At 43.6% G+C, this 23,716-nt stretch overlaps 1 protein-coding gene across 6 annotated transcripts in view; it reads right to left on the bottom strand.

The window, feature by feature from the left end:
* Positions 1-23,716, bottom strand: part of CFAP92 (cilia and flagella associated protein 92 (putative)) — a 53,904-nt gene that overhangs the window by 1,106 nt on the left and 29,082 nt on the right. For 5 of the 6 annotated variants that reach the window (XM_081898282.1, XM_081898285.1, XM_081898283.1 and 2 more), the window contains 11 exons: positions 20,400-20,564; positions 16,145-16,329; positions 14,154-15,037; positions 10,861-11,055; positions 9,280-9,562; positions 7,740-7,904; positions 6,893-7,105; positions 4,800-4,944; positions 2,862-3,019; positions 1,475-1,641; positions 676-776 (listed from right to left, as the gene is read on the bottom strand). In XM_081898282.1, the coding sequence (XP_081754408.1) occupies positions 676-776; positions 1,475-1,641; positions 2,862-3,019; positions 4,800-4,944; positions 6,893-7,105; positions 7,740-7,904; positions 9,280-9,562; positions 10,861-11,055; positions 14,154-15,037; positions 16,145-16,329; positions 20,400-20,564 (2,661 nt within the window). Of the gene's footprint in view, positions 1-675; positions 777-1,474; positions 1,714-2,861; positions 3,020-4,799; positions 4,945-6,892; positions 7,106-7,739; positions 7,905-9,279; positions 9,563-10,860; positions 11,056-14,153; positions 15,038-16,144; positions 16,330-20,399; positions 20,565-23,716 lie in introns of those variants that run through there. The other variant, XM_081898286.1, reaches the window with a different exon arrangement.

Here is a 23,716-nt window from a genome sequence, read left to right as displayed (position 1 = left end):
TAGTCTTATATTTCATTTTAGAAACTCTGTGCTGCATAATACTTGCTATAATGCCCTTTATCCAGTTAGAGATAAATGAAAATGAGGCTGTAATAGCAAAACGAGGTTTCTACCCCTAACCAGAGGGCTTTCTGTTTCCCTACAATTAAGACTTAAAGATTCAGTAGAGGGCCCTGCCATTTGTGCCAGAGTAGCCAGTTGAAGTGCCCAAGAACAGTTTGCACCCAACATTTGGGTGCTTCTCACAAGCAGAGGGACACCTTAGCACAGCAAATCGGACCTCCGACGCTACAGCGTAAATTTTGCTGTGGTAAGCCAAGCATAGAAATAGCTCCGGAGGAACTGAAAACGCAAAATAAGAACTCGCACTGCCTCATAATGAGTAATCTTTCCCCCCTAGATTACTTTGAAAGGTAATGCTTTGTGTCAAACAACTGACTTCAGTCTCACCAGACAGATCAATTATTTTAATTCCTATAGCACTATTTCCAAGTGCTAAAGTTTAATGCTATCTCTGTACCCTAGCTCTTCTTCAAATTAACTTCAGCGTTGCACACAGAAAAAAAGCAGTGTGACTATCACTACTTTAGCCTACTAAACTCCTTAGCAAGACACATGAAAAAGATCACTAGTTTGTGTACCACACTGTAATCAGTGCTTAATCCCCCTCATTACCTGCAGCCTGTGTATCCTCTGCTATTTGGATTTCTTCCTTAAAGACCAATTTCTGCAGAGGCGGCCCTCTGTACCGAAATGAACGCTTACGACAAATCAATCTGCAAAACAGAATAGACTTTTAAAAACAGGTGAAAATTTATGCTTAAGAGTAGCTACATTGCTGTGCTTTCATATTTATGTGCTCCGTTTTTCTTTAGACATTCATGGTACAAAATATGCATAAAATCATGGCCTGACCCTACTGAAAGAGAAATGTCACCGTAACAGATTAAAGCTCACTCTCCTACTCTTCCAATATATTAACTTAATTTACACACGTTTTTATCAAGGTGGAGCTATCTGGGTTATTTGGGTCTCAGAATTCATAACCAACTCCAGGGATGAGAGACCTCTGGCCCGCCAGCTGCTGAACTACATCTCCCATCATCCTTCACTGCTGACCATGCTTGCTGGGGTGGCAGGAGTTGGAAAGCAACAGGTTAGCTACCCCAGCTTACTCTGTCCAAAGCTAAAAAGAGAACTCTGGATGACAGTTCAGAATTTCTGCAGTAATTTCCGATGGCTAATGCCTTTCTATGATTCAATCTGCAATCCTGCACAACAGGGCTGGGAAACCTGTGGGGCTTCCCATGTTATTGGCAGCATGGACATGGCCAGAAATTGTAGCATAGTAATACCTGGTGGGCTACAGGATCTTTACCTTTGCTGTACATACATCCTAAGTACACGTGCCAGTAAACTACCTGTAACATCATCTTGCCATGCCAGAGTGTGGTACAGCAGCTAGATGACTTACCTGAAATCTTCTCCCTTCAGCGTTTTAAATGTATCATGTTGCCTGTCATAGCATGGAATTATATTGTCATTCCTCTTCAGGCTGAGGAGTGGGTCAGCGCCAGGAACAAATCCTTTGCAGATCCTGTTCTCTTCCATTTGGTCTGCCATTCCAGCAACTGGGGTAGGCTAGTGGAACAGGAATAGCAGGTTTCAGAACATTGTTTCTAAATATACAGCTCCATGTGTGCGTTCCCAACACTAGGAATCAGAAATACAATTCAGATCAAAGCTGCATTGAAGACACTGCAAGGTCGTGTCCATAAGCTGGTACAGTGACCTGAAACAGCACTGAAATGAATAAATTCAGGACTGGTGTGTCTTTGAAGTATATTCAAAGAGTAACAGCAAGTATATATGTGTGTGTGTGTGCGCGCATGCGTGTGGTCTTTTTTATATACTTATGCATCATACAAACAAGCATTAATTAAACTAAATTAAATTAATACCAAAATGGGGGGGGGGATACAAAAGCAAAAATACAAGGATATAATCATAACATAAACTACAATAAAAAATATAAACATTATATTCTCCTAAAAAATAAAAATAAAAAAGAAGAAAATTAGAAAAAAGAAAAAAAGTGACTTCCAACTAACTCCATGCAGATCTTTCTTTCTCATATCACTGGTTATCTGTAATGATTACATTTTTGGAGATGTCCTAATTACCTGTGAGGTTTTTATTCTAAGCTAAACCAAGTATGAATCTGGCAAATACATTGATGCCTTAGCAAATATGTTGATGATTGGGGGGGGGGTGAATGCAAAGCATATCACCTTAATGTGAACTCCGTATGTGCTACAACAAGGGTATGGACTGGATCCAGCTTGCTGGCCAGATCCTGGGTTCTCAAACCTTTGGGCCATTATACAGGTGGATGGGGCCAATCACCAAATGTCACACCATCCGGTGACCCATTTTCCTTCATAGTGTGGCAAGCCCAAGTGGCGCTTGAAATTACTGCCCTTCAGCTGACAGGGGTTGACTTAAAACTCCTTTCTGCTGTGCCAACATCTTCCCCTCAATGGCACAGCTGTTCCCAACCTGCTTGCTCTCACTGCCTATCAGCTGATGGGCAGCGACATCAAGCCTCCCTTGCCAATGCACAGGTAGAAGCACACCTTATGGTACCAGATTGTGCGCTAGCAGCAGCATTTTTCTTTGTTCCAGACCTGCCAACGCGTTTGATGATGTGTGCGGTTTGGGGAAACCAAACCTTGACAGCCAAGTTGGGAGCCATGCCAGGTCTAACTAGGTGTGCCAACTGGCGATTCCCCATGACTTTGGTAGGAAAGCTGACCCCTTTAGGACTACCGGGTTTAGGATTTCTAAAAAGTCAATGTTACCAGCATTCTTAGGGACAGCTTGGCCGGTGCATCTTTCAGGAGTCCCTGGAGCCGGGCTAGCTGGCAGCTGGCTTTGGGTCCACTTGCAGTGAGCTCTGTTGATGGGCAGCATCGATGAACTTTCAATCCAGTGTTGCATCGTATCTCTTTTGGAGGCTCTTTTGTTCAGAAACATTGAAAAATGTTAAAACAGAACTATATTATGACAGATTTAGATCCTTAACCCACTTCTAATTACTAGCTGTTAACGACTTTTGCCTCATCCGTTCTGGTAATGCATCTCCAAATCATAAGCGTAGATTCTTTAGATTACATGATTAGGGACTTCCGCTCTGCCATGGACCACAAAGGAGTGCAGGTTGAGCCCTCCAGGGAAAGCCAGAGCTTTGTAGAGAAAACAAGGTCACACAAAGGTGCTGTGGACCTCAAAAAACCTGAAAGTGTTAATTTCAGGTGCAGGGGGATCTGGCTGTGCCATTAGTGATCTCTCTTGCCTCCCGGATCGCTCTGAAAAGAGCAGAGAAGAAAGGTGAGATTGAGGTCTGGGCGCTGGGATTCATCTTTTATCTCTGTAAAAGTGAAGGCTCTGGTTCCTTGTGGATTATAGCAATAGAGTCTCTGTGATTTAAAAAAGGTAAAGGGACCCCTGACTATTAGGTCTAGCCATGACCAACTCTGGGGTTGTGGCGCTCATCTCACTTTATTGGCGGAGGGAGCCGGCGTACAGCTTCCGGGTCATGTGGCCAGCAGGACTAAGCAGCTTCTGGCGAACCAGAGCAGTGCATAGAAACGCCGTTTACCTTCCCGCCAGAGCAGTACCTATTTACCTACTTGCATTTTGACGTGCTTTCGAACTGCTAGTTGGGCAGGAGCAGGGACCGAGCAACGGGATTCGAACAAGTCCTAGGCTCTGAGGTTTAACCCACAGCGCCACCTACGTCCCACCGATTTTTAAAAAACCAAATCCTTAAAAAGAACTTGGAATCGATTGGATGTAATTTGTTTTGGAATGATTTGGTTAGTGGCAGGGTCAAAAAAAGAGGTCTGTCCCAACTGCAGTGAGATACAAAATGCATGGAAACTACTTACAAATTGTAACGTCATAGAAGTCTTCCCTAATGTGAGATTTAAAGCTAAAACTTACTACAGAAATCTTTTTATACTCATTTCTGTACCGCTGTCCGTAATTTTTGGGAGGCTCTCCTAAATTTTCATTAGCTCAAAGGCTTACTGCCAAAATCATCAATTGCATTTGTTCAGACAAATACACTCCAGGAAGCCCTAACAGTAAGAAGCTTGGTTTACATATTAAAGGTTGCCGTCCTTTTTACTGTAGGACTGTTGCAACCATTTCCCTCCCTCTCTGCCTGTACAACCACAGAAAATACAACCTTTGCAGGTTCATTAAAAAGGTTAGCCAGCCTCTCCAGGAGAAAAGCCTGTTGCTTAAGTCACTGGTGACATTTCCCCACCTCCATCACAACACATTCAACAACAACAAAGATCCTCATGCATGACAGCCTTCTCTGGGAGCTGCTGTAGCATTTGAAAGCTTACAGTTGTGGGGTGCAGTAATCTCTGCAGGCCATTCCCACAAAATTGTTATTTTTACACATAACAGCTGCTGTAGGAAGACGTCCTGCACCACTGCTCTCAATTATGTAAAGGGAACCTGGATTTCCTGACAAACAATGGCTAGGACCTCCCATAGTAGAAACGGGCATTTTACATCAACACCCTTAGCTCAAACATGTGCCTTGTGTTAACACACACTTTTTGAGATGCTGGATAAGATGTAAAAGCAACTGACTGCACACCAAAATAGCTCTTTCGAACCTGGACAGTATTTCTATATACTGAATGTGTACTTGCAGAGATGCACCACTTCTTAAAAGAGCTAAAGCCACTCCAAGGAAAGGTATGGAAGCTAGCATCTACCTTCTCTCTGAGTATCAAGAAGCACATGGGCACATGGAGGGTTCTTTTTGTAAAGCTCAAAATCTGCATGTCTCTTGTCCCAAGGCCATCTGTCCCGGTCCGGAATTGTCGTCATGTCACTAGCTTTCACGTGCTCCTGCCATGTCTAAATGAACATTGCAAATCTTTTAGCACAAAAGCTGTCTTCCTGAAACTTCCAACACAGTATAAACTTCAAATCACACAGCAATATATGAACATGTCAAATATACCATATTAACGGAGGACAAACGTAACTTCTGTTAAGCAATTTCCTTAAGATGAAAAAGAAGAAAGCCAGCACACAGATACTAATATTTTGTATGATGAGATAACATCTCAAGACAGCCTGTGATCTATTAGTTGATCTTGTTTCTCAAACAGCAGGTCCCCATGCCAGATGGCAAATGTCTTTTGAACCTGAGGGGACTTTCCAAAGCAGTTTGCAAAATAGCATGGGTGACAGCTAGTCAAAGCAAATGGTGTCTTTTAAAAACACACACCAAAAACCCACCTTTTTGATTATCACAGCTGTTGTTGTTGTTCTTTAAATTTATTACCCACCTTTCGGTCCAAGGGTTACATTAATGTAAAATACAGTTTTAACAGTGGATCCCAGTCAGTTTCAGTGGTAGATAACACTACTGAATACATGCTTTAGCTGATTAATCAGCAAGGACAAATTTAAATTACTCAACCTAAGATTAGAAGATGCATGACTAGGCAAAAAAAATCTTAATTTCACGAATATACTCATGGGATCTTCTCACAAGCTAAGAGCAGGATGCAGAAATGCATATGCAGTTTCTTTTCACAACCAAACAACCAAAGCTGTTTTCTAACCCGCCTTTCCACTATATAAAAGTCTTCAAACCAGCTTAGAAGAAAAATGGGCAGAGCAATTCTACTGGATCTGGGCCAGAAGCACTATAGCAAATCCAGAGCTCTGTGGAGAAGCTTTTTGCCAGCATCTTTTATTCTTTGGCTCTCTGTTTCATCTTTAGTGGTCTGTAGTGTTTATTCTTCTGCTGGTTATCTCCCTCCGTTCTGGGAGTGTTGAAGGTACAGGAGGGATATGGATTCAGCAGATCCAAAGCCGAGTCTCCCTTTTACCTCTGGTACACAGCTAACCTACTGATTATCCCAATTTTTGCCCTCTCTGCCAGTAGAGACCTAATGGTAAAGAAGTGATGGCAGCCGACCTTTCTATTGTGGCTGGATGAGATTCCAGGGGCAGACCTCTCTTGCTCTCTCTCTGCCTGAGGAGAGGGAGAATCTACAAAATGCTATAGTCCCTTGGAAAACCTTGCAGGACCACAGGACTGCACCAAAAAGTCACAAAATAAAAAAAGATCTTAAGGGTGCAATCCTGCGCATACTTATCTGGGTGTAAGGTAAAGGTACCCCTGCCCGTACGGGCCAGTCTTGCCAGACTCTAGGGTTGTGCGCTCATCTCACTCTATAGGCCAGGAGCCAGCGCTGTCCGCAGACACTTCTGGGTCACGTGGCCAGCGTGACAAGCTGCATCTGGCGAGCCAGCGCAGCACACGGAACGCCGTTTACCTTCCCACTGGTAAGCGGTCCCTATTTATCTACTTGCACCCAGAGGTGCTTTCGAACTGCTAGGTGTATCTGGGTGTAAACACCATCAAACACAGCAGGGACTTGCTTCGAAGTAAACATGCACAGGGTTGTGCTGTAGATCTACCAATAAACACAGCAGTACTGTTTAAAACACAGCATATACCTGGGAGAATAAAAACAGTAAGTTCACACTGTTCAAGGACACACAGAATGTTGTCTGCCTTGTGCCTAAATGATCACAGAATCATAGAATGATAGAGCTGGAAGGGACCCTGATAAGGAAGAGGAGGAGGAAGATGATGTATGGTAGTGGAGAGTGACTACTGGGCCTTGATCAGAGATAAGCATCAAATTTGCATTTGCCACAAAACTCACTGGATGGCCAGCAAGAAGACCCTGTCTCTTAAATCTTCCTCACAGGGTTGTTGTGAAGATAAAATGCCACACGGAGTAGATTACAGATGTGGCATGAATTTAAAGTCCGCCATTACCTCACGCAGCTCCCTCACTCGTGCTTCGTCAGGCTTACGAGGATGCCGGTTGGATTCCATGCTGCTCTTATATCCAGGATACACGAACCCTCCTGGCGAGAGCCACATCATCTCCGATTGGTGCATGGCCTCCTTTAGTTCGCTGTCTTCATCTACTGGGTCAAACATGGCTGACAGATATTCATGATTGTAAGCAAACCTGTTGCCTGGATTCTAAGAAAGACAAATGTTTCTCTCAGAAAGAACTCTCATCCTCTATGTTTCTCCACAGAGAAACAAGTTTTGCTAAAAAGAGCAAAGCCTGAACTTTACAACAAAATTCTGTACATGTTCCTGTCACAGCAATGATAACTGGGTTGGATTTAGAGTGTACAGAAGACACTTAAGAAACTTGGATGTCTAGAAATCCTATAGATACTTAAATTCACTTCAGAAGATAAAGCATTATTATTATAAATTCAACGACAAAAATCTGACCCTCCAAGTAAGACATGAGGGATGCACTCCCTTAAAATGCAAAAAGGTGGAATTCTGGAGGATTTTTTATCCCTCTCTCTCTCTCTCTCTCTCTCTCTCTCTCTCTCTCTCTCTATATATATATATATAAAAATTAAAAATACTCCAGAATTCCACCTTTTTCCATTTTAAGGGAGTGCATCCCTCATGTCTTACACATATACACACACATATACACACAAAACACTATGAATCTGAACCACTGGACTCCCAAATCTTCACAAAATTCCTAGAAAAAAATAAAATTCCAAAATTTAACCAGACATACCAGAAATCATTAGCTCGATCTTTTACTCTAGCAGAAATCCAAACTGGGATGTACTAATCTCACCTCTGCCATCTCTTGACGAAGCAGCTTCTTTGCAATTTCTGCAGAATTTAACGTCTGACAACTGTAATTAAAGATGGACTTGCCATCAGAAGGGAAAGCCCTGATGATTTTGCTGCCTTCCTTTTTCACCATCTTGCTGAGCAGATGTATATTCTCAATATTAGACTGGAAGAAAATTTAACACATGTAATTATTCTCGGCTTGTTAGAGAAAAAGAAATGTACTTTTGAAAATAGACACAGGACTTCTGCCATGGAAAAAGTCAGTAGCTGGACTGGCAGGTAAGTCAAATCAGTAAGCTGTCCCCAAGTCTCTCCAACTCAGCCCACTGTCAGATCTTCTAAACCAGCCTTTCTCAACCATGGATCCTTTCACCCCTGACCACCATTCCTGCTAGCTAGGGATGATGGGAGTTGTAGCCCAGCAACAGCCAGGGACCCAAGGTTGAGAAAGGCCGCTCTAAACAGTCACCAGGCAGAACATAACTGAAGGCGAAGATGTAAATGGAGTTGGAGCTCTAGCTGTGGGGTCCAATGTTGTCCTATCCTTGCTGCCAGCTGCCAACCACTTTTCTTTGGAGACATTCAGCTTCCCATTTTCCACTATCAACCAAGCTAATTTAGTCACTGTAATAACGTTCATATTTTAGAAATAAATACTTGGAACTTTAAGAAAACATATGGGGCACTAAAGACCATCACCTGCGCATCTTTCACAGAGGCTCTAAAACCCAGCTACTTGCTTAGTCTTTGTTGCCCTAAAGGTGTCAGAATCCACAAAGGGTTTTTTATGAGCTGGGCTTTTTAGTGAACCCTCAGGCCTACTAGCATAGTGCTCACACAAGTCCAAATAACAACTTCTCCTTTCGGGGGGGGGGGGCGGGAGATCCTTGTATCCATTTTGTTCTTTTTCCTTATTAAATTTGCTAAATAAATAAATCCTCTATGCCAGTGACCTGGGCTGCTGTTCCTAAGGTGTGAGTCCCACTCGATTCACAGAGACTTTAACCAGCTTATGATTTCTGACAGGGAACAATGCAGAGATGGAGAGCCTGCTGGCTGTCCCATTGCCCCAGATCACTGACTATGCTGGCTGGGGCTGATGGAAGTTGGGAGACCAACAAAAAATGGATGGCTGAAGATTCCCCATCCCTGATATGTGTATATGTGAATCACAGGGCGACAGAAGATCTCTTCACATGAGCAAACTGTGAGAAGCATCAGGAGCTTGCACCAAAAATAAATGCGGCAGGGTGGAGAATTTGAGCATTTTCTCGCTTTCAAACTAAAAACCGCTCATGCGCATGCTATAATATCACAACTCCATAAAGGCACTTTGTGAGACATAGACATTATCTGAACAATCTCTTTAGATAGGAATAGGCAATCTGTAGCACTCCAGATATTGCTGGACTACAGCTCCCATCATCCCTGGCCACACTGGCTAGGGCTGATGGGAGCTGTAGTCCGACAGCATGTGGAGGGCTACTGTTTCCCCTTTCCTGTCTTAAGACAACCTTTCATTGCTGTAGCACACACACCTGGATAAAGTCTTCTGGTGTCTGACTTTCCATTTCCCTTTTTCTAAGTAGGTACTCTTCGTTGTGGTTATCTAGAGGGAAACGCCTATATTTTCTCACATACGAATACTTTGGTGGAATATCAAACATCCCTGAGAACTCTGGGTGTTGCTGGATGAACAAGTCATCCCTTTTCAATGGGATCCCAAACTCTTGGCTCAACACTGTGATCATTTCTGCAGATGGCAAGAGATCGTGATGGACCACATCTCTTAACCTCATACTGCGGCAGATAGAATCAAGCCTGAAGAACAAGGCAGAGAGAGAGAGAGAGAGAGAGAGAGAGAGTGAGAGAGAGAGAGAGAAAACATAAGCATGTGAGTAAGGGTGACCCAGCAGACACTGTGTACTTGGCTTTCAAAAAGCTTTTGATAGACTCCCTCTCCAATGATGATGATGATGATGATGATGATGATGATGATGATTTACTGAATTTATATACCACCCTATCCCCTGGGGTCTCAGGGAGGTTCACAGAATAAAATCAAGATATAAAACCACAAAATACAGAACAAAAATAAAAAACGACAAGACAGTAACACCCACCCACCCCCCAAAAAACAACATTCATGAGTATGCTTAGAAGACATGAAGTAGGAGGTCCTCTTATGGATCAGTAATCATCTAAACAACAAGAAGCAGAGAGTAAGAATAAATGGGCAGATCTCACAATGGAATAATATAAATAAATAAATAAATAAATAAATAAATAAATAAATTAAAAAACAACACACAGTATTCCAAGCATAGTTGCACCACAGACTTGTATAATGGCACCATGTTATTGGAAGGTTTTTTCCCCCTCAATCACTTTCCTCGTGATCCCTAATACAGATCAACAATGGGTTAACATCCATCATGAACTCAAGAATCCTTTCCTAGTCAGTCACAGCCAGTTCAGGTCCTATTAAGATGTAAGTGGACTTGTGCATTGCTTTACAGCTGTTTACACTGGACCACATATGCCATTTTAAGGCCAGTTCACCCAATTTGGAGAAATCTTTCTCGATTTCCTTACACTCAACATGTGATCAGGGACCCCAATACAGTAGGAGCCCTGATTAAGTGAAGTACCTAGTTCAAGGGAATGAATGGAAGTAGAAGCCCCTTGCAGTCCTTCTCCATGCAACACAGGGAAGCTTGGGGACTCAAGGGTATCTACTATGGGCACAACATTGGGGGCAGGCCCTGTACATCTGCTCTTCCCCCATTTGCATATTCAGATGACTTCCTGAACATACCCTGAAAGGAAATGATGAAGCACATTGCCAGAGCAAAGGATCTCAAAACTGAGCCGAATCCAATTATTAAGGAAGCATAGTGTGATGAGACTAGAATCAGAATGATTTCAGCCCCTCCCCTCTACATGTTACCTTCTCTTCAGCTGAGATGAGATAGGACAACATAATCAAAAGTGCTATGAAAATTCTCTCCAAAGGGTCTAGTGGAGGTTCCTCCTCTCCTCCACAACCAACAAAGGTATATACACCAAACTCTAAATATATATAGAACAGTAAGTCAGAAATCCAAGAACAATCTAACCTGATCAGAGCTTCAAAACACGGAAGGGGAACCATATCCCTGATATATAACAAAGGCTGATTCACAATATTAGATAGTGGCTTGCAGAGACGGATATGAAGAAGGATGGCTTCAAGGTCTACATACAGGCGCTGATGAAAAGAGAAGTGTGAGTTATAGAATATTTGTAATCTTCCAATTTTAGATTCACGCAACCTGTAAGAGAGAAGGAATAGGACAGCATTGACAAAATACTTCATAATCTTGTGTTTTCTGACATTTCATAGCACCTTTCCCCTTTCTTAGTTAGTCAAGGGTTTTTGACTTTTAAGTATTATAAAGCTCAGATTAAAACCCTGTATGATAAAGAAGAGAAGCAGGTATCATATCAACAGCAACTAATGCAAGAAAACTTGCATTGTTTTTAGATGCATGCATGCATTGCAAGAAGAATCATTTTAAAGGAGGCATTTCCTCCTATGGGAGAGATAAAAGGAATGCCTAAGATGGTGTTTATGAGAACTTGTATTTAAAAAACAAAACAAAACCTTAAAAGTGCTAACTTGAATCAAGCACATCTTGAGTCAAGCAAAAGATTTTTTTAAAATTCATGAATACTGCTCCAAGAACATATCCCAGTCCTGGAAAGTTGACCCTACCATATCACCAGTAGGGTCAAATTAGCCAGTCTCACAATGATCTTAATTCCTATCTTTCCTATGTGTTAATTTTAATAGTACCTTAGTTGCAAACCTATAGAAGAATCATTTGGAGTAAGTCTCACTGAACTCAATGGAACACCCATCTCTGTAGGATTGAACTACCAAGCTCCAGGTCAAAAGGCAGTCCTAAACATTTTCTTATTCAATTCAGGTTATGCTTGGCATATACACAGATGCTGACTTCTGGAAAAACTTGAGTGACTCCTGCTTCGCTGTTTTGGTAGCGCTAGTCCTGTGCTGTATAGAAATCTCATGGGGTGGGGAACCTGTTTGCTCTATTTCCCGCTTTCCTAATTTGCAGCGGCATCCGTAGTCCCATGAGTTTCAAAGGAGATGTGAGACTGACGACACCAGACTACAAAAGGGTTTCGATTTATTTTGTCAGTGCACACTTCTCTAAGACCTTGCCCTTTCTGAAAAACAGCTTGTGAGGTATACAATATCTGGCATCTCCAGGTTGGGTTGGGAGCGTCCCCTGTCTGAAAGTCTGGAAAGTCATTGCAAGCCAGGGAGGGCAATACTGAACCAGAAGGACCAATGGCTTGATTCAGTATCAGGCAGCTTCCTATGTTCCTTTATGTGGAAAGGTACTTGTCCATCCAGAGACAAAGGAAGGGAAAATGTTTGGAGGAGGGGTAATGTGCTACTAATCCAAAAGGCATCCTTAGCACTCCCTCCTGTATTTCTGGGGATTTTCTAGGATGCAGCTTGTAGCACTCTGAAAAACTCCAAAACCAGCCTGAAGCAACAAGCATAAATTCACACATGGGTAGGCAAACAATGGCCCGGGGTCCAGATCCGGCCCAACTGTCTTCTAAATCCGGCCCGCGCATGGTCTGGGAATCAGCGTGTTTTTACACGAGTAGTGTGTGTGCTTTTATTTAAAATGCATCTCTGGGTTATTTGTGGGGCATAGGAATTGGTTCATCCCCCCCAAAAAAAAACAGTCCAGCCCGCCCACAAGGTCTGAGGGACAGTGGACCGGCCCTCTGATGAAAAAGTTTGCTGACCCCCGAATTAACATATGAGCCCTTTGATAATGAAACCTGTTCTCATTCTGCCTCCAAGTGCATGAAATGACTTTCACACAGCCTCAGCCTTCTAAATTCTTTTCCTCCATCTTGCATTCCGTCAGGTGACTCCTTTAAAAGTGACTGGCAATGTAACATGTTAACATTTGTAGATTATGACGCTAGCAAGGAAGAATTAAATTAAAAGTGCTCCACAACGTCTTAGTATTGTCTGCGAACTCTGATTATTTGGTTTAGGAAAGATTGTTGGAAGTGAAAGAGAAATAAACCAGTACATTACTGTAAATACAGTTATAAAACAAAATTAACATTAAAGGAAACAGTTTGATTATAAACAGCTCAACTGGCTGTAAAGCCCTTAAGGGCCAAACTAGATGAGATACCGTTAGAAACTGCATGGTTGGCATTTTAAAAGTAAGGAGAAAGACCCGGTGCAGATCAGAATCCCCCTGGCAGCTGAGGGGAGTTCATTATTTGCCCCGCAGTGTGGTCCCAGGTCACATCAAGTCCCCTGCACCTGCAATTTACATCAGACATATACCCCAGGTTGCTGCAACCTGTTGAAGTCCATCTTGCAGCAACTTGGAGGACGCTGTTTAATGGAACGGCCTTGCCTCTGAAATAAGGCAAACACTATTGACGTATACTTTCAGTGCTTGCTAAAAATGTTCCTGTTCACCCCAGCCTTTCCTAGCCATTGAAACTTGGGTTGTGGCAATTGTTATGCATTCTTGTTTTTAATGTTGTTTTTATCAGATTCTTTTATATTATTGTGGCAAGCCACCTTTGAATTTATTTTAAATGAACGGTGGCAGATTTTTAAATTTTTATTTAGAAAGAAAGAAAGAAAGAAAGAAAGAAAGAAAGAAAGAAAGAAAGAAAGAAAGAAAGAAAGAAAGAAAGAAAGATTCATTCCATTGGTATGAAAGGGAATTCTTTCAGTGCAAAATAGGAGGCATGCTAGAACTCTGCCATGAGGGGAAAGAGTTAATGCCTTCCTACAAACACACACACCACCTGCTATTTACTTTAAAAAGATATCCACAGCAACTGCTAACTGCATAAATTACCATCTAATCTACCGTACTTTCTCCCTAGGAAGCAGGAACTGCAGCTCAACATCAGACATAAGGTGTGCGCCTCTTCAGTGCCAAGACAGCATTGCACTAGCAAACTTCTAATGGGCAAAATGGGAATGAGGAAAACCAAGTACTGCATTAGACCTGTCTCATTATTTTCATAATTGACTGGTGCATTTTTATTAAAACACAGTGAAACAACCAAAGTACCCCAAAATCCTGACGCTGAAATTTTGGGCTAACTTTCAATTTTGAAAGCATCCTTGAACAGATCCTGAAAGTCCCGTCTTCTTATCCCTACGTGAACTAGTCTGATCACGGCAGACCAGAAGCACATTGTAAGAAAGAAGAAGCAAATAAACAAATGCTTCTCTATATACAAAACAGTTATTAAAAATATGAGGTTGAGTCTGACAAATCACCTTTATAAAAAGATCACAGCAGAGGAAAATAGGCTTTAATTGCAAAACGTTTCTGGTTACCTGTCTATTCGCTTATTCCATAACCTCTTAAGGGCTTTGTTCTTTAAGCCTTCCACGATAAGAAGGTGAATGGATCCGTCCAGAATATGAAACCCAGTAAGAACGTCCAGCTGAGAAATCTCCTCGTAAGTCATCCTGTTACTCAGTTTTAACGCATTAAGAGATTTATGAATGATGCGTAGAGGGTACGAATCCAGTTCTAGAGCCTCTGCGTTGATTTTTGTAATCTCCTGCAGCAAGTAACCTATGAGAGAAGTGTTTTTAAAGTCGAAAACATAGATGATGCAGCCATAGGGGCAATAATCATCTTTAGTGTCCTCTGCTTCTTCTTCAGGAGTTAACGGTACAGCTATTTCAACTCTGACTTTAAGAAAGGCCCCTGAGCACACGTAATGCCCCACTGGCATCTGGGCCACCGGAGAGCCGTCGGCAGCCTTAGCCTTCCGAGTGGCACTCGTATCCTGAACGGAGCAGTTGTGAATTGGTGCACAAAAGTTCAAGGCCTTTTCACCTAGCAGTAGTTCAGCCAAGCGGATTTTGGCTACCCCATATGGGTGCCACACTTCCTCCATGCCTTTCATGGGATTCTGGGCCACATATTTCGAAGTGACCGAGCTCAAATGGCTGAGCCTGTGGTCTCCTGGCTCCTCTCCAAACAAGGAAGGCTTTACATCGACATCTTGCCATTTTTTGTCCCGATCGTGAACCTCGATTTCCAAGGGTGGCCCTCTTAGATACTCATTCAGTTCGTCACGTCTTATTGTTCCTGCAAGAATCACGTTGGTATCTTTAAAGAAGACATGAGAGCCATGATCCCGGTCTTGCGTTCGATGTGGCTCCATATTATGGAATTTGTACTTGCAGTAAATAGGAAGGCATGAACGCTATCAAAAAGAAAGAGCAGACAAGGAAGGTGGGAGGGGGCAGTTTCGGTCTCCTTTATCTCTCAGAAAATATATATACACCTTCTTTCAGTAAAATTAATCAAGTATGAAATAAAAATGCACCTTTGATTGAGGTCAGTTTAGGCTAGCCCAGTACATTTTGCTGCCCAAGACACAGCAGCATAGCATCAATTGCCGGTGCCCAGGGCAGGCAGGGGCAGATAGGGGGCGCCACCTCAGCCCTCACCACCAACAACGATGGAGCAACCCCACCCCCACCAAAGCAAAGTGGGGTTGCACTAAGCTGCCTGCCCACCCACACAGGGGGGAGTTGGCTGGCACAGCCCTTGGCGGGTGGAGAGAAGCACCTGGTTCACACCACCTCTGTGTGCCGGGGCCACGGCCCCCCCCCATGCTACGCCATTGCCAAAGCCAAGCAGCAAATGACCCACCCCACCCTATCATGGGTACCCAAGGCTGATGAAAACTATTTTGGTACTCAGGGCAGGAAAATCCCACAAGCATCTCTTCTCTTCCCTGGCAGTAAAAACACAGTAACAAATTTGCTGTCTTTTCATGTTGCCCAACTAAGTTCTGCCTGAGGCACCCACCTCATTCTGCCTAGTGGTAGGGCTGTCCCAGCCATGTAGCATAGTCCAAGGCAGACTGGTGTCAGGGATAGGCAATCTGCAAGCAGCAGCAACAACCTGGTGGTCAATGGCAGTGGCAGCAAAAAGGTCAGAGTGGTTGCCCTCACTCTTCTGTTTCCCCAGTCCACTGCCTGCACTTGCATACTCAGGGAAGGGCCTGCCTTAAGGCGAGTGGGCAAACATGCTCCATCAATGATTCTATGTGTATATAAAAAGTGCAAACAAGAGTTCTGGATGGGGGAACTTAAATGTGCTAGGTTTTCCACCACCACGTGTTACATAAATGCAGCGATCCAATATGGCCACAAGTTCACTTCAGGTCGTCTTTAGATTATAACTGTTTTGCAAATAAGAAATGGGGAAATTACAAATGTAAGAAGCAGGAACTTTTCAGAATTCAATTCTGTTTCCCCCAGAATGTCACATGTAGTTACTTGAGAAGAATGCTCTGATTTACCTGTAGCACTTTAATTGGAACGGGGGTGTCTGGTAAGCACCTTGCGGAGTTAATCTTAATAATCAGTGGATTTAATTCATGTTTCTGTTTCTCACTCATCAGAGTCCCTTCAACAGAAAAGCTAAGGTATGCGTCCCAAAGTTTAGGGGATTTCTCTCCTAGCTGACTGACCACGCAGCGTTGTCCTGGAAATGGAATTACATTATTTATATAATCATTATAGCAGCAGTACTAAAGAAGCAATATGTTCTATGTCATTGCTTGATAGGCTTATTAAACAACTGAGCCTCTTGGGCTGGCTAATCAGAAGGTCAGCAGTTCAAATCCCTGCAATAGGGTGAGCTCCTGTTGCTCTGTCCCAGCTTCTGCCAATCTAGCATTTCGAAAGCACACCAGTGCAAGTAGATAAATAGATACCGCTGTGGCAGGAAGGTAAAGATGTCTCCGTGTGCTCTGGCTTCCGTTGCGGCAGAAGCGGTTTAATCATGTTGGCCACATGACCCAGAAAGCTGTTTGTGGACAAACACTGGCTCCCCTTGGCCTGAAAGCAAGATGAGCACTGCACCCCATAGTCACCTTTGACTGGACTTAACCATCCAGGGGTCCTTTACCTTTTTTATGCTTTTTCTCTGGAGAAACCACACCACATCATTTGGTCATTTGTGCCACTTTAACAAATGCAAGAACCTGCAGAGAAAGAAGCAAAGGCTAGGGCAACCTAGCAGTGCGTTCTTTTCTAGCCAACCCCTGTCACAATTGCAAAGGAAGGAGGGAGTTCCTTTGGGGAAGGGCCACAGCTCAGTGAGAGAGCATTTCCTGAGCATACAGGAGAGCCTTGCTTCAATCCCCTGCTTCTCCAGGCTAGAGAGCTACTGCCAGTCAGTGTAGACCATGCACAAATGATGGACTCATGGTCCTCCTGTCTCAGTATAAGGCAACTTCTTATGTAGGAATACGACCACCACGTATGCCCATGAGTGGGACCCATGGTCTTTTTTTTAAAGGTTTCCTTGGCCTAGACTAGACCTGCTCCCTCCCTTTATTGCTCATGTGTGCCCAACTCTCTAAACATGCTTCCAATCATTGCAGTCCTGCAACGGAACAACATGTGAAATCAACAAGCAGCATCAAAGAGCATCTCTCCCCACTCTCCCCCATTACTACCTCCTTTCCAGCTCTCCTGCTGCCAACACTTTTAATACTGAATTTTAAATTGATGTAACCTGCTTTGACACCTGCTGGTGAAGGGCGGGCAATAATTTTAATAATGGTGGTGGTTGTGTTAGTATATGATAAAAACAAACTACTTAGGGGGAAATGGCATATAAAACTAAATTGCTTCTATTTTATAAGCGTGATCTTCCCCCCTGCTCCGTTGCTCTTAACCTTCTGACTGCAGCATTTCTTACTCATCTGCAGTCTGTAATTTTGTCTTCCATTCCCCTGCTCCAGCTTGCTTATTTTTACCTCTCCAAAGTTAGTGCCTAATTCTTCTCTCCATTATGTCAGCTACTGGCTTAAAAAAAAACCCAACTGTTCATTAGCATCAGTCTCTCTTTCTTTCTCTCTCTCTCACTCATTGCCCCTGTCACATATTTTCAGCCATCTCCTCACAGTCAATGAATGGACAGGCCTTGAACTCAATAGGGAATCCTATTTCTCAAGGGTCATTTTTAGAAATTGTCATTGGACTTAGAAGTGCTGCAGATCACCAGCAGGGGGAAGGGAAGGTAAAGGACCCTTGGACGGTTAAGTCCATTCAAAGGTGACTCTGGGGTTGCGGCGCTCATCTCACTTTCAGGCCGAGGGAACCGGCGTTTGTCCACAGACAGCTTTCCAGGTCATGTGGCCAGCAGGACTAAAGCACTTCTGGCGCAACAGAACACCATGACCCAAACCAGAGCGCACAGAAACGCTGTTTACCTTCCCTTCACCTATTTATCTACGTGCACTGGCATGCTTTCAAACTGCTAGTTTGGCAGGAGCTGGGACAGAGCAACAGGAGCTCACCCCATTGCAGGGGCCAGCAGGGGGAGCCCACATGCCAGCAGCAGAACTTCATATTGCACATGAAAACAGGGTGCCAGAAGAGGGAGCCCTCCAAAGGAGAAGTAGAAGGCAAAGGCTTTGCAAACCTCACTTGCAACCACAAGGCATGGAATACTTTTAGCATTCATTGTACTACATCTGTTACAAGTATGCACTAATCTGAACAGAACTGAAGGGAAACAGCCTGTATCAGTAGTAGTGCAGATTTGCTGAACAAAATTACAAAGCGCAAGAGAAACTGAGAGGAGCTCTGAATGTGCCAGAGCGCCGTCCAATTAATGCATCAATGCCCTTGAAGCCTCAGCTTCAATTAAAAGCAGAACGTCCGGAAGCATGCAGCAAAAAGATAATTTGTATGTAAGCTGTCAGCTGAACCAGCAAAGCAGCATGCAGCCTCAGGTGGTTGCTGCTATGTACCTTGCATTCCTAATAGAAGTGAAATCACCATGAGCTTTTTACCTTTCAGGCTTTTGTAGTTTGGGCAGCAGTGATGTCAAAAAAGAAAGTGCACATCACTGCAAATTGTATTAGCTGAACCGTTCAACAGCACAGCAGGCAGGCAGAATGTTCCTATCACCCAACATGCAACATTTTAAAGCCTTATTGAGGCTGTAATTCCTGTAAGCTGCTATATTTTTCCTACATGGAAATATACAGCAGTACCTAAATTGCATGCACACTGGCTGCAGGAAGAAGAAAAAAAACTTGTGCTCTTTATGTGTGTTTTTCTATACAAAGATTTGTTTGGTGGGGGACATATGAAGCAGCTCTAAGATTAACCTGCACTTCTTAACCTGCACTGATCTGAAAGGGAAAAAAAGTTCTTGAACTGCAGCCTTTTAACTATATTTAAAAATTTAAAGCCCCATAGACAATGAAACCTTTTCCTGACACTTTATTTTGGCAGTTACCAGACTGTTTTTGCAAGAAGAGTTATGTTTGCAAACACTAAGAAAAACCAAAAGGAGAAATCTCAGTAATTTTAATGTCCTTCTTAATTTGCAATACAACAAACCCTTATGAGGGCCAGTCAATTCACAAAACCACTATTCCTGTTACTGGCTGAGTCCAGACAGGAAAATGTACATTAGGAAGTGGCAACCTGAATCGTTTGACCACAGATCTCCCACGCCTGTTATCCTTCTAACCAATACAGCAGCTGTGCCTGTACCTCTCTGCCTTAACCTTCTCATTTGGAGCCTCTGAGCATGCACAATTCCACTTCTGTACAGAGCCTGGCAAACTGCCAGTACTAATTAAATACTGACAGGAGTTAACATGTTCAACATCATTCATAAGCAGTATCACAAAGGCAGGAGTAGATGATAATTTAGGGAAAGTGTCACTCAATTGTCTACAGCAGCCTTCCCCAATCTTGGAGTCCACAGATGTTGTCAAAGAGCACTCCCCCCCCCCAATCTCCACTCAGCCTGGCCAACCGTCAGATATGATGGGAGTTGTAGTCCAATGGTATCTGAGGGCTCAAGGTTAAGGAAGTCTTGTCTACAACATGAGGCAATATCCCCCCCCAAAGCCTCACCCACCTTTTGACTTCCCCCCTCCTCCAGCTATTTTAAATTTTGAAAAGTTTGTCCTTCCTTTGCCTTATGGGGGTCAATTACTAACCTAAGTGTACACAGATGGGCTGGTAAGTCAGTTCACGCTTGTGGATTTGTTGACAAGGCTGGTCTACTTCGAATCCACAGAAGCTTTCAGAACTCGCTAGATTTTCAGCACAACAAGATGCCATCCCCTTTTCTACTCACAGATATATATATACATGTTATGTTCTGACTTTACAAACAGGATGTACTGCTTCGGGCTATCTGAATTTGTCCATTTTGCACACTCTCTTGGCAGAGCCAGTATTTGTCCCAGCACTTACAATGCAGCTTCTCACAATAAAACAAGCCACCCCCTCATTCGCCTCTGTGACAAGCTGCTCGAGCATTTGACAATACCAAACTACATAACATCTAACCCAGGCTTCCTCAACCTCGGCCCTCCAGATGTTTTTGAGACTACAATTCCCATCATCCCTGACCACTGGTCCTGCTAGCTAGGTATCATGGGAGTTGTAGGCCAAAAACATCTGGAGGGCCGAGGTTGAGGAAAGCTGATCTAACCACTTCACCCTGCAACCTTACCCCCCCCACACACACACACAAAGTAGTGGGGCGCTGGGGGTGTGAGGGCGGGGAAATACCTGACAAGAGGGGCATGAGGTTCAGCTCTAAAAAAGCTATTCCAAACTTCTTTGTCAGAGATGTTGAAGCTGCAGCTTCTTTAGTAGTAGATTTCTGGGTGCTCAATGCAGATCTTTTTTCTAAAACTCGTGAGGGTTTCTTTTTTTCTGGTGACTGGTGGTGCCCTGAAAGAGAACATATATTTCAATGGTGAAGTGTCTGATAGAGAACAGAACTTTATCTGATACCATCAATCAACATTAAACAGTACTGGTTTGATATATTTAAGAGAGCAACTGCTTGACCTGAAAAAGGCTGGGGAATTAATGCCTAGGCCCATTAGCCAGGTTCAGCTATAGGTGACACAGTCACACAGAATCACCTGCACTGAACACCTTGCTGCGCTTGGTTAAAATAGCTTCATCCAGTCTGCGACCAATTTCCATGCACTTGCAGCCTTACCCACTGCCCTTGCTTCGCAGATGACCAGAGTGTGCCGCCATGCACACTCTTTTCCTTTCAGCAAGAAGGAGGGAAGATAATGATCTCGACACACAACTTGATTTGTGTATCTCTGGATTCAGCTGAATGTGTTGTGAACAGGTGTATGGATCTGAACTTATTTCTACAGTTTATCTCTGTAGATCATAGTGTAAGTGTAAAGGCTGACATAACTTAAATACAGTGGTACCTCGGGTTAAGAACTTAATTCGTTCCAGAGGTCCATTCTTAACCTGAAACTCTTCTTAACCTGAGGTACCACTGTAGCTAATGGGGTTTCCCGCTGCCGCCACACGATTTCTGTTCTCATCCTGAAGCAAAGTTCTTAACCTGAGGTACTATTTCTGGGTTAGCGGAGTCTGTAACCTGAAGCGTCTGTAACCTGAGGTACCAGTGTACGCCATGAGATTCTCCACATAGCTGTCAACCTTCCCTTTTTTTGCGGGAAATTCCCTTATTCCAGCGCCTTTTCCTGCTGCTATCCCGGATTGTTAGATATCCCGTAGATTGTCCCTGGGGCAGGGGAGGCTGCTGATCCCTTTTTTTATTATTTTTAAAAAGTGAAAACTTGGGGGAAATAACTACAGCACGGTAAGCAACTCTGGGAGAGAACCGTCCAATCATGTCTCAGCAGGCTTGAATATAACAAGCAAGCAAAACTCCCCAGAAAAGTGTGTAAATGCTTATCAAAAGTGTATAGAAGAAAAGGCTCCAACTGCCTTCAATGTAAAGGAAATAGCAGCTTGAAGATTAAGACACAATGTGTGGAACTGATCTCATAAGTCACGGGTCCCTGGAGTCATGGGAAAGAGGGACTTAAACAGAGCCACAAAACAAACAAGGCAGACATGGCGAAGGGTTGAGCTTCTCAAGCAGAGACTCTGCTGCAAATCTGCATGCGTGAGAGCAGGCTACAAAATGCTCTCTATTCTCTTTGCTTTTGCGTCAGATAAAGGAAGTGTCTGACCTGCAGCAATACTGAGTTCTCCAGCGTTAGCAGGCTTCAACACTGACTCTCAGGTCAGGAATCAGAGCAGGGAAAGTGTCACTGAGAAACAGAAAATTGCAGGGAGATCCCACAAAAAACCAGTTGCATAGAATGGGCTATTTGACAGGATCACCGCAAGAACAGATTTCTAGATTATTCAGGGAATGCAGTAGCCACTCACAAAAGTGTGTGACTATTTGTCAGATTGCAATATAAATAACTTGAACCATAATAAGCTGTCAGACTATTTGTCCAATTAGCCCTGTATCATCTACTCTGACTGGCTGTCCAGGGTTTCAGGGAAAGGTCTTTTATATCATCTGATCATTTTGAATGGAGATCCCAGGTATTGAATCTGGGGCTTTATGCAGGCACAGAACATGATCCATCACTTTAGCTGCTAGCCTCCATGCACGGGGTCTAGGGGCAAGTTCTGCAAGTGGATGAAGATTCCAAGGTCAAGAGTCTATGGTGTCACAGCTGGGGATTCCTAATCAGCAGTCTCGGAATTACACCAAGCCCTGGATAAGGTTCAGTATTGGGGCAAGGGACCAGGAGCCTTAGAGGAGGCAGAGGACGAGCCGTAGGCACCATGGGTGGGTATAGCCTCTGATGCTGAGGCTGAATGAATCCTGAGACCAAGGGAGAGATGGCACCTCAAATGCCAGACAGAGACCCACCCTATCAGAAGGCAAGGATGCCATGGAAGTAATATCCTCCTATTGAGCAGAACTCCAGATGAAGACAACTGGCAGGAGTCAGCTGGATCTACTGTGTTGTTCCAGCAGCTCCAGCTCAAAAAAGCCCAGTGCCTGGCTGGAACAGGAGCTGGAACAAATGTTTTTTCAGCAGCACTGTGACCAATCTGACTGGTTAGATTGCATCTGACCTTGGACTGCCCAGGACTTGGTCACTGCCTATGCTCTCGGCTGTCCACAGACCAACTTGAACATGACTTTGACTGCCCTGACCTTGCCTCTCACCTCAACTCTTGTTTTGGACTCTGATGACTTGGGTTCTGACTCCAGACCAGATCTGGTTACCACTTTTGCACAGCACAGTCACACTTGAGCTTTTAGTACAGCTCTTCAAATCCTACTCATTACCCCCATTTCTACACCACATCATTCTGCTCTGGTCAGACCTCTCCTGAAGTACTGTGTCCAGTTCTGGGCACCAGTTCAAGAAGGACACTGACAAACTGGAACGTGTCCAGAGGAGGGCAACCAAAATGGTCAAAGGCCTGGAACGATGCCTTATGAGGAACGGCTAAGGGAGCTGGGCATGTTTAGCCTGGAGAAGAGGAGGTTAAGGGGTGATATGATAGCCATGTTCAAATATATAAAAGGATGTCACATAGAGGAGGGAGAAAGGTTGTTTTCTGCTGCTCCAGAGAAGCGGACACGGAGCAATGGATCCAAACTACAAGAAAGAAGATTCCACCTAAACATTAGGAAGAACTTCCTGACACTAAGAGCTGTTTGACAGTGGAATTTGCTGCCAAGGAGTGTGGTAGAGTCTCCTTCTCTGGAGGTCTTCAAGCAGAGGCTTGGCAGCCATATGTCAGGAGTGCTCTGATGGTGTTTCCTGCTTGGCAGGGGGTTGGACTCGATGGCCCTTGTAGTCTCTTCCAACTCTATGATTCTATGATTCTATGATCAGACTAAATTAGTTTAGCTAACATTAATTCCTATGGGGTAGGGGGCAGGGAACAGACCTAAAATATTTTTCTTTTTTACGTTCTGCCACCCAAATGAAGGCATGTAACACAAACAATTTAAGAATATTTCAGCAGGTGTTAGCTTGTGGGGGAATGTATTGTTTTGAGGTTTTGCATTATTTGTTGAA

Source organism: Podarcis melisellensis, assembly GCF_964234715.1.
Source record: "Podarcis melisellensis genome assembly, chromosome: 2".
Taxonomy (NCBI): domain Eukaryota; kingdom Metazoa; phylum Chordata; class Lepidosauria; order Squamata; family Lacertidae; genus Podarcis; species Podarcis melisellensis.
This window is presented reverse-complemented; position numbering and strand designations above follow the sequence as displayed.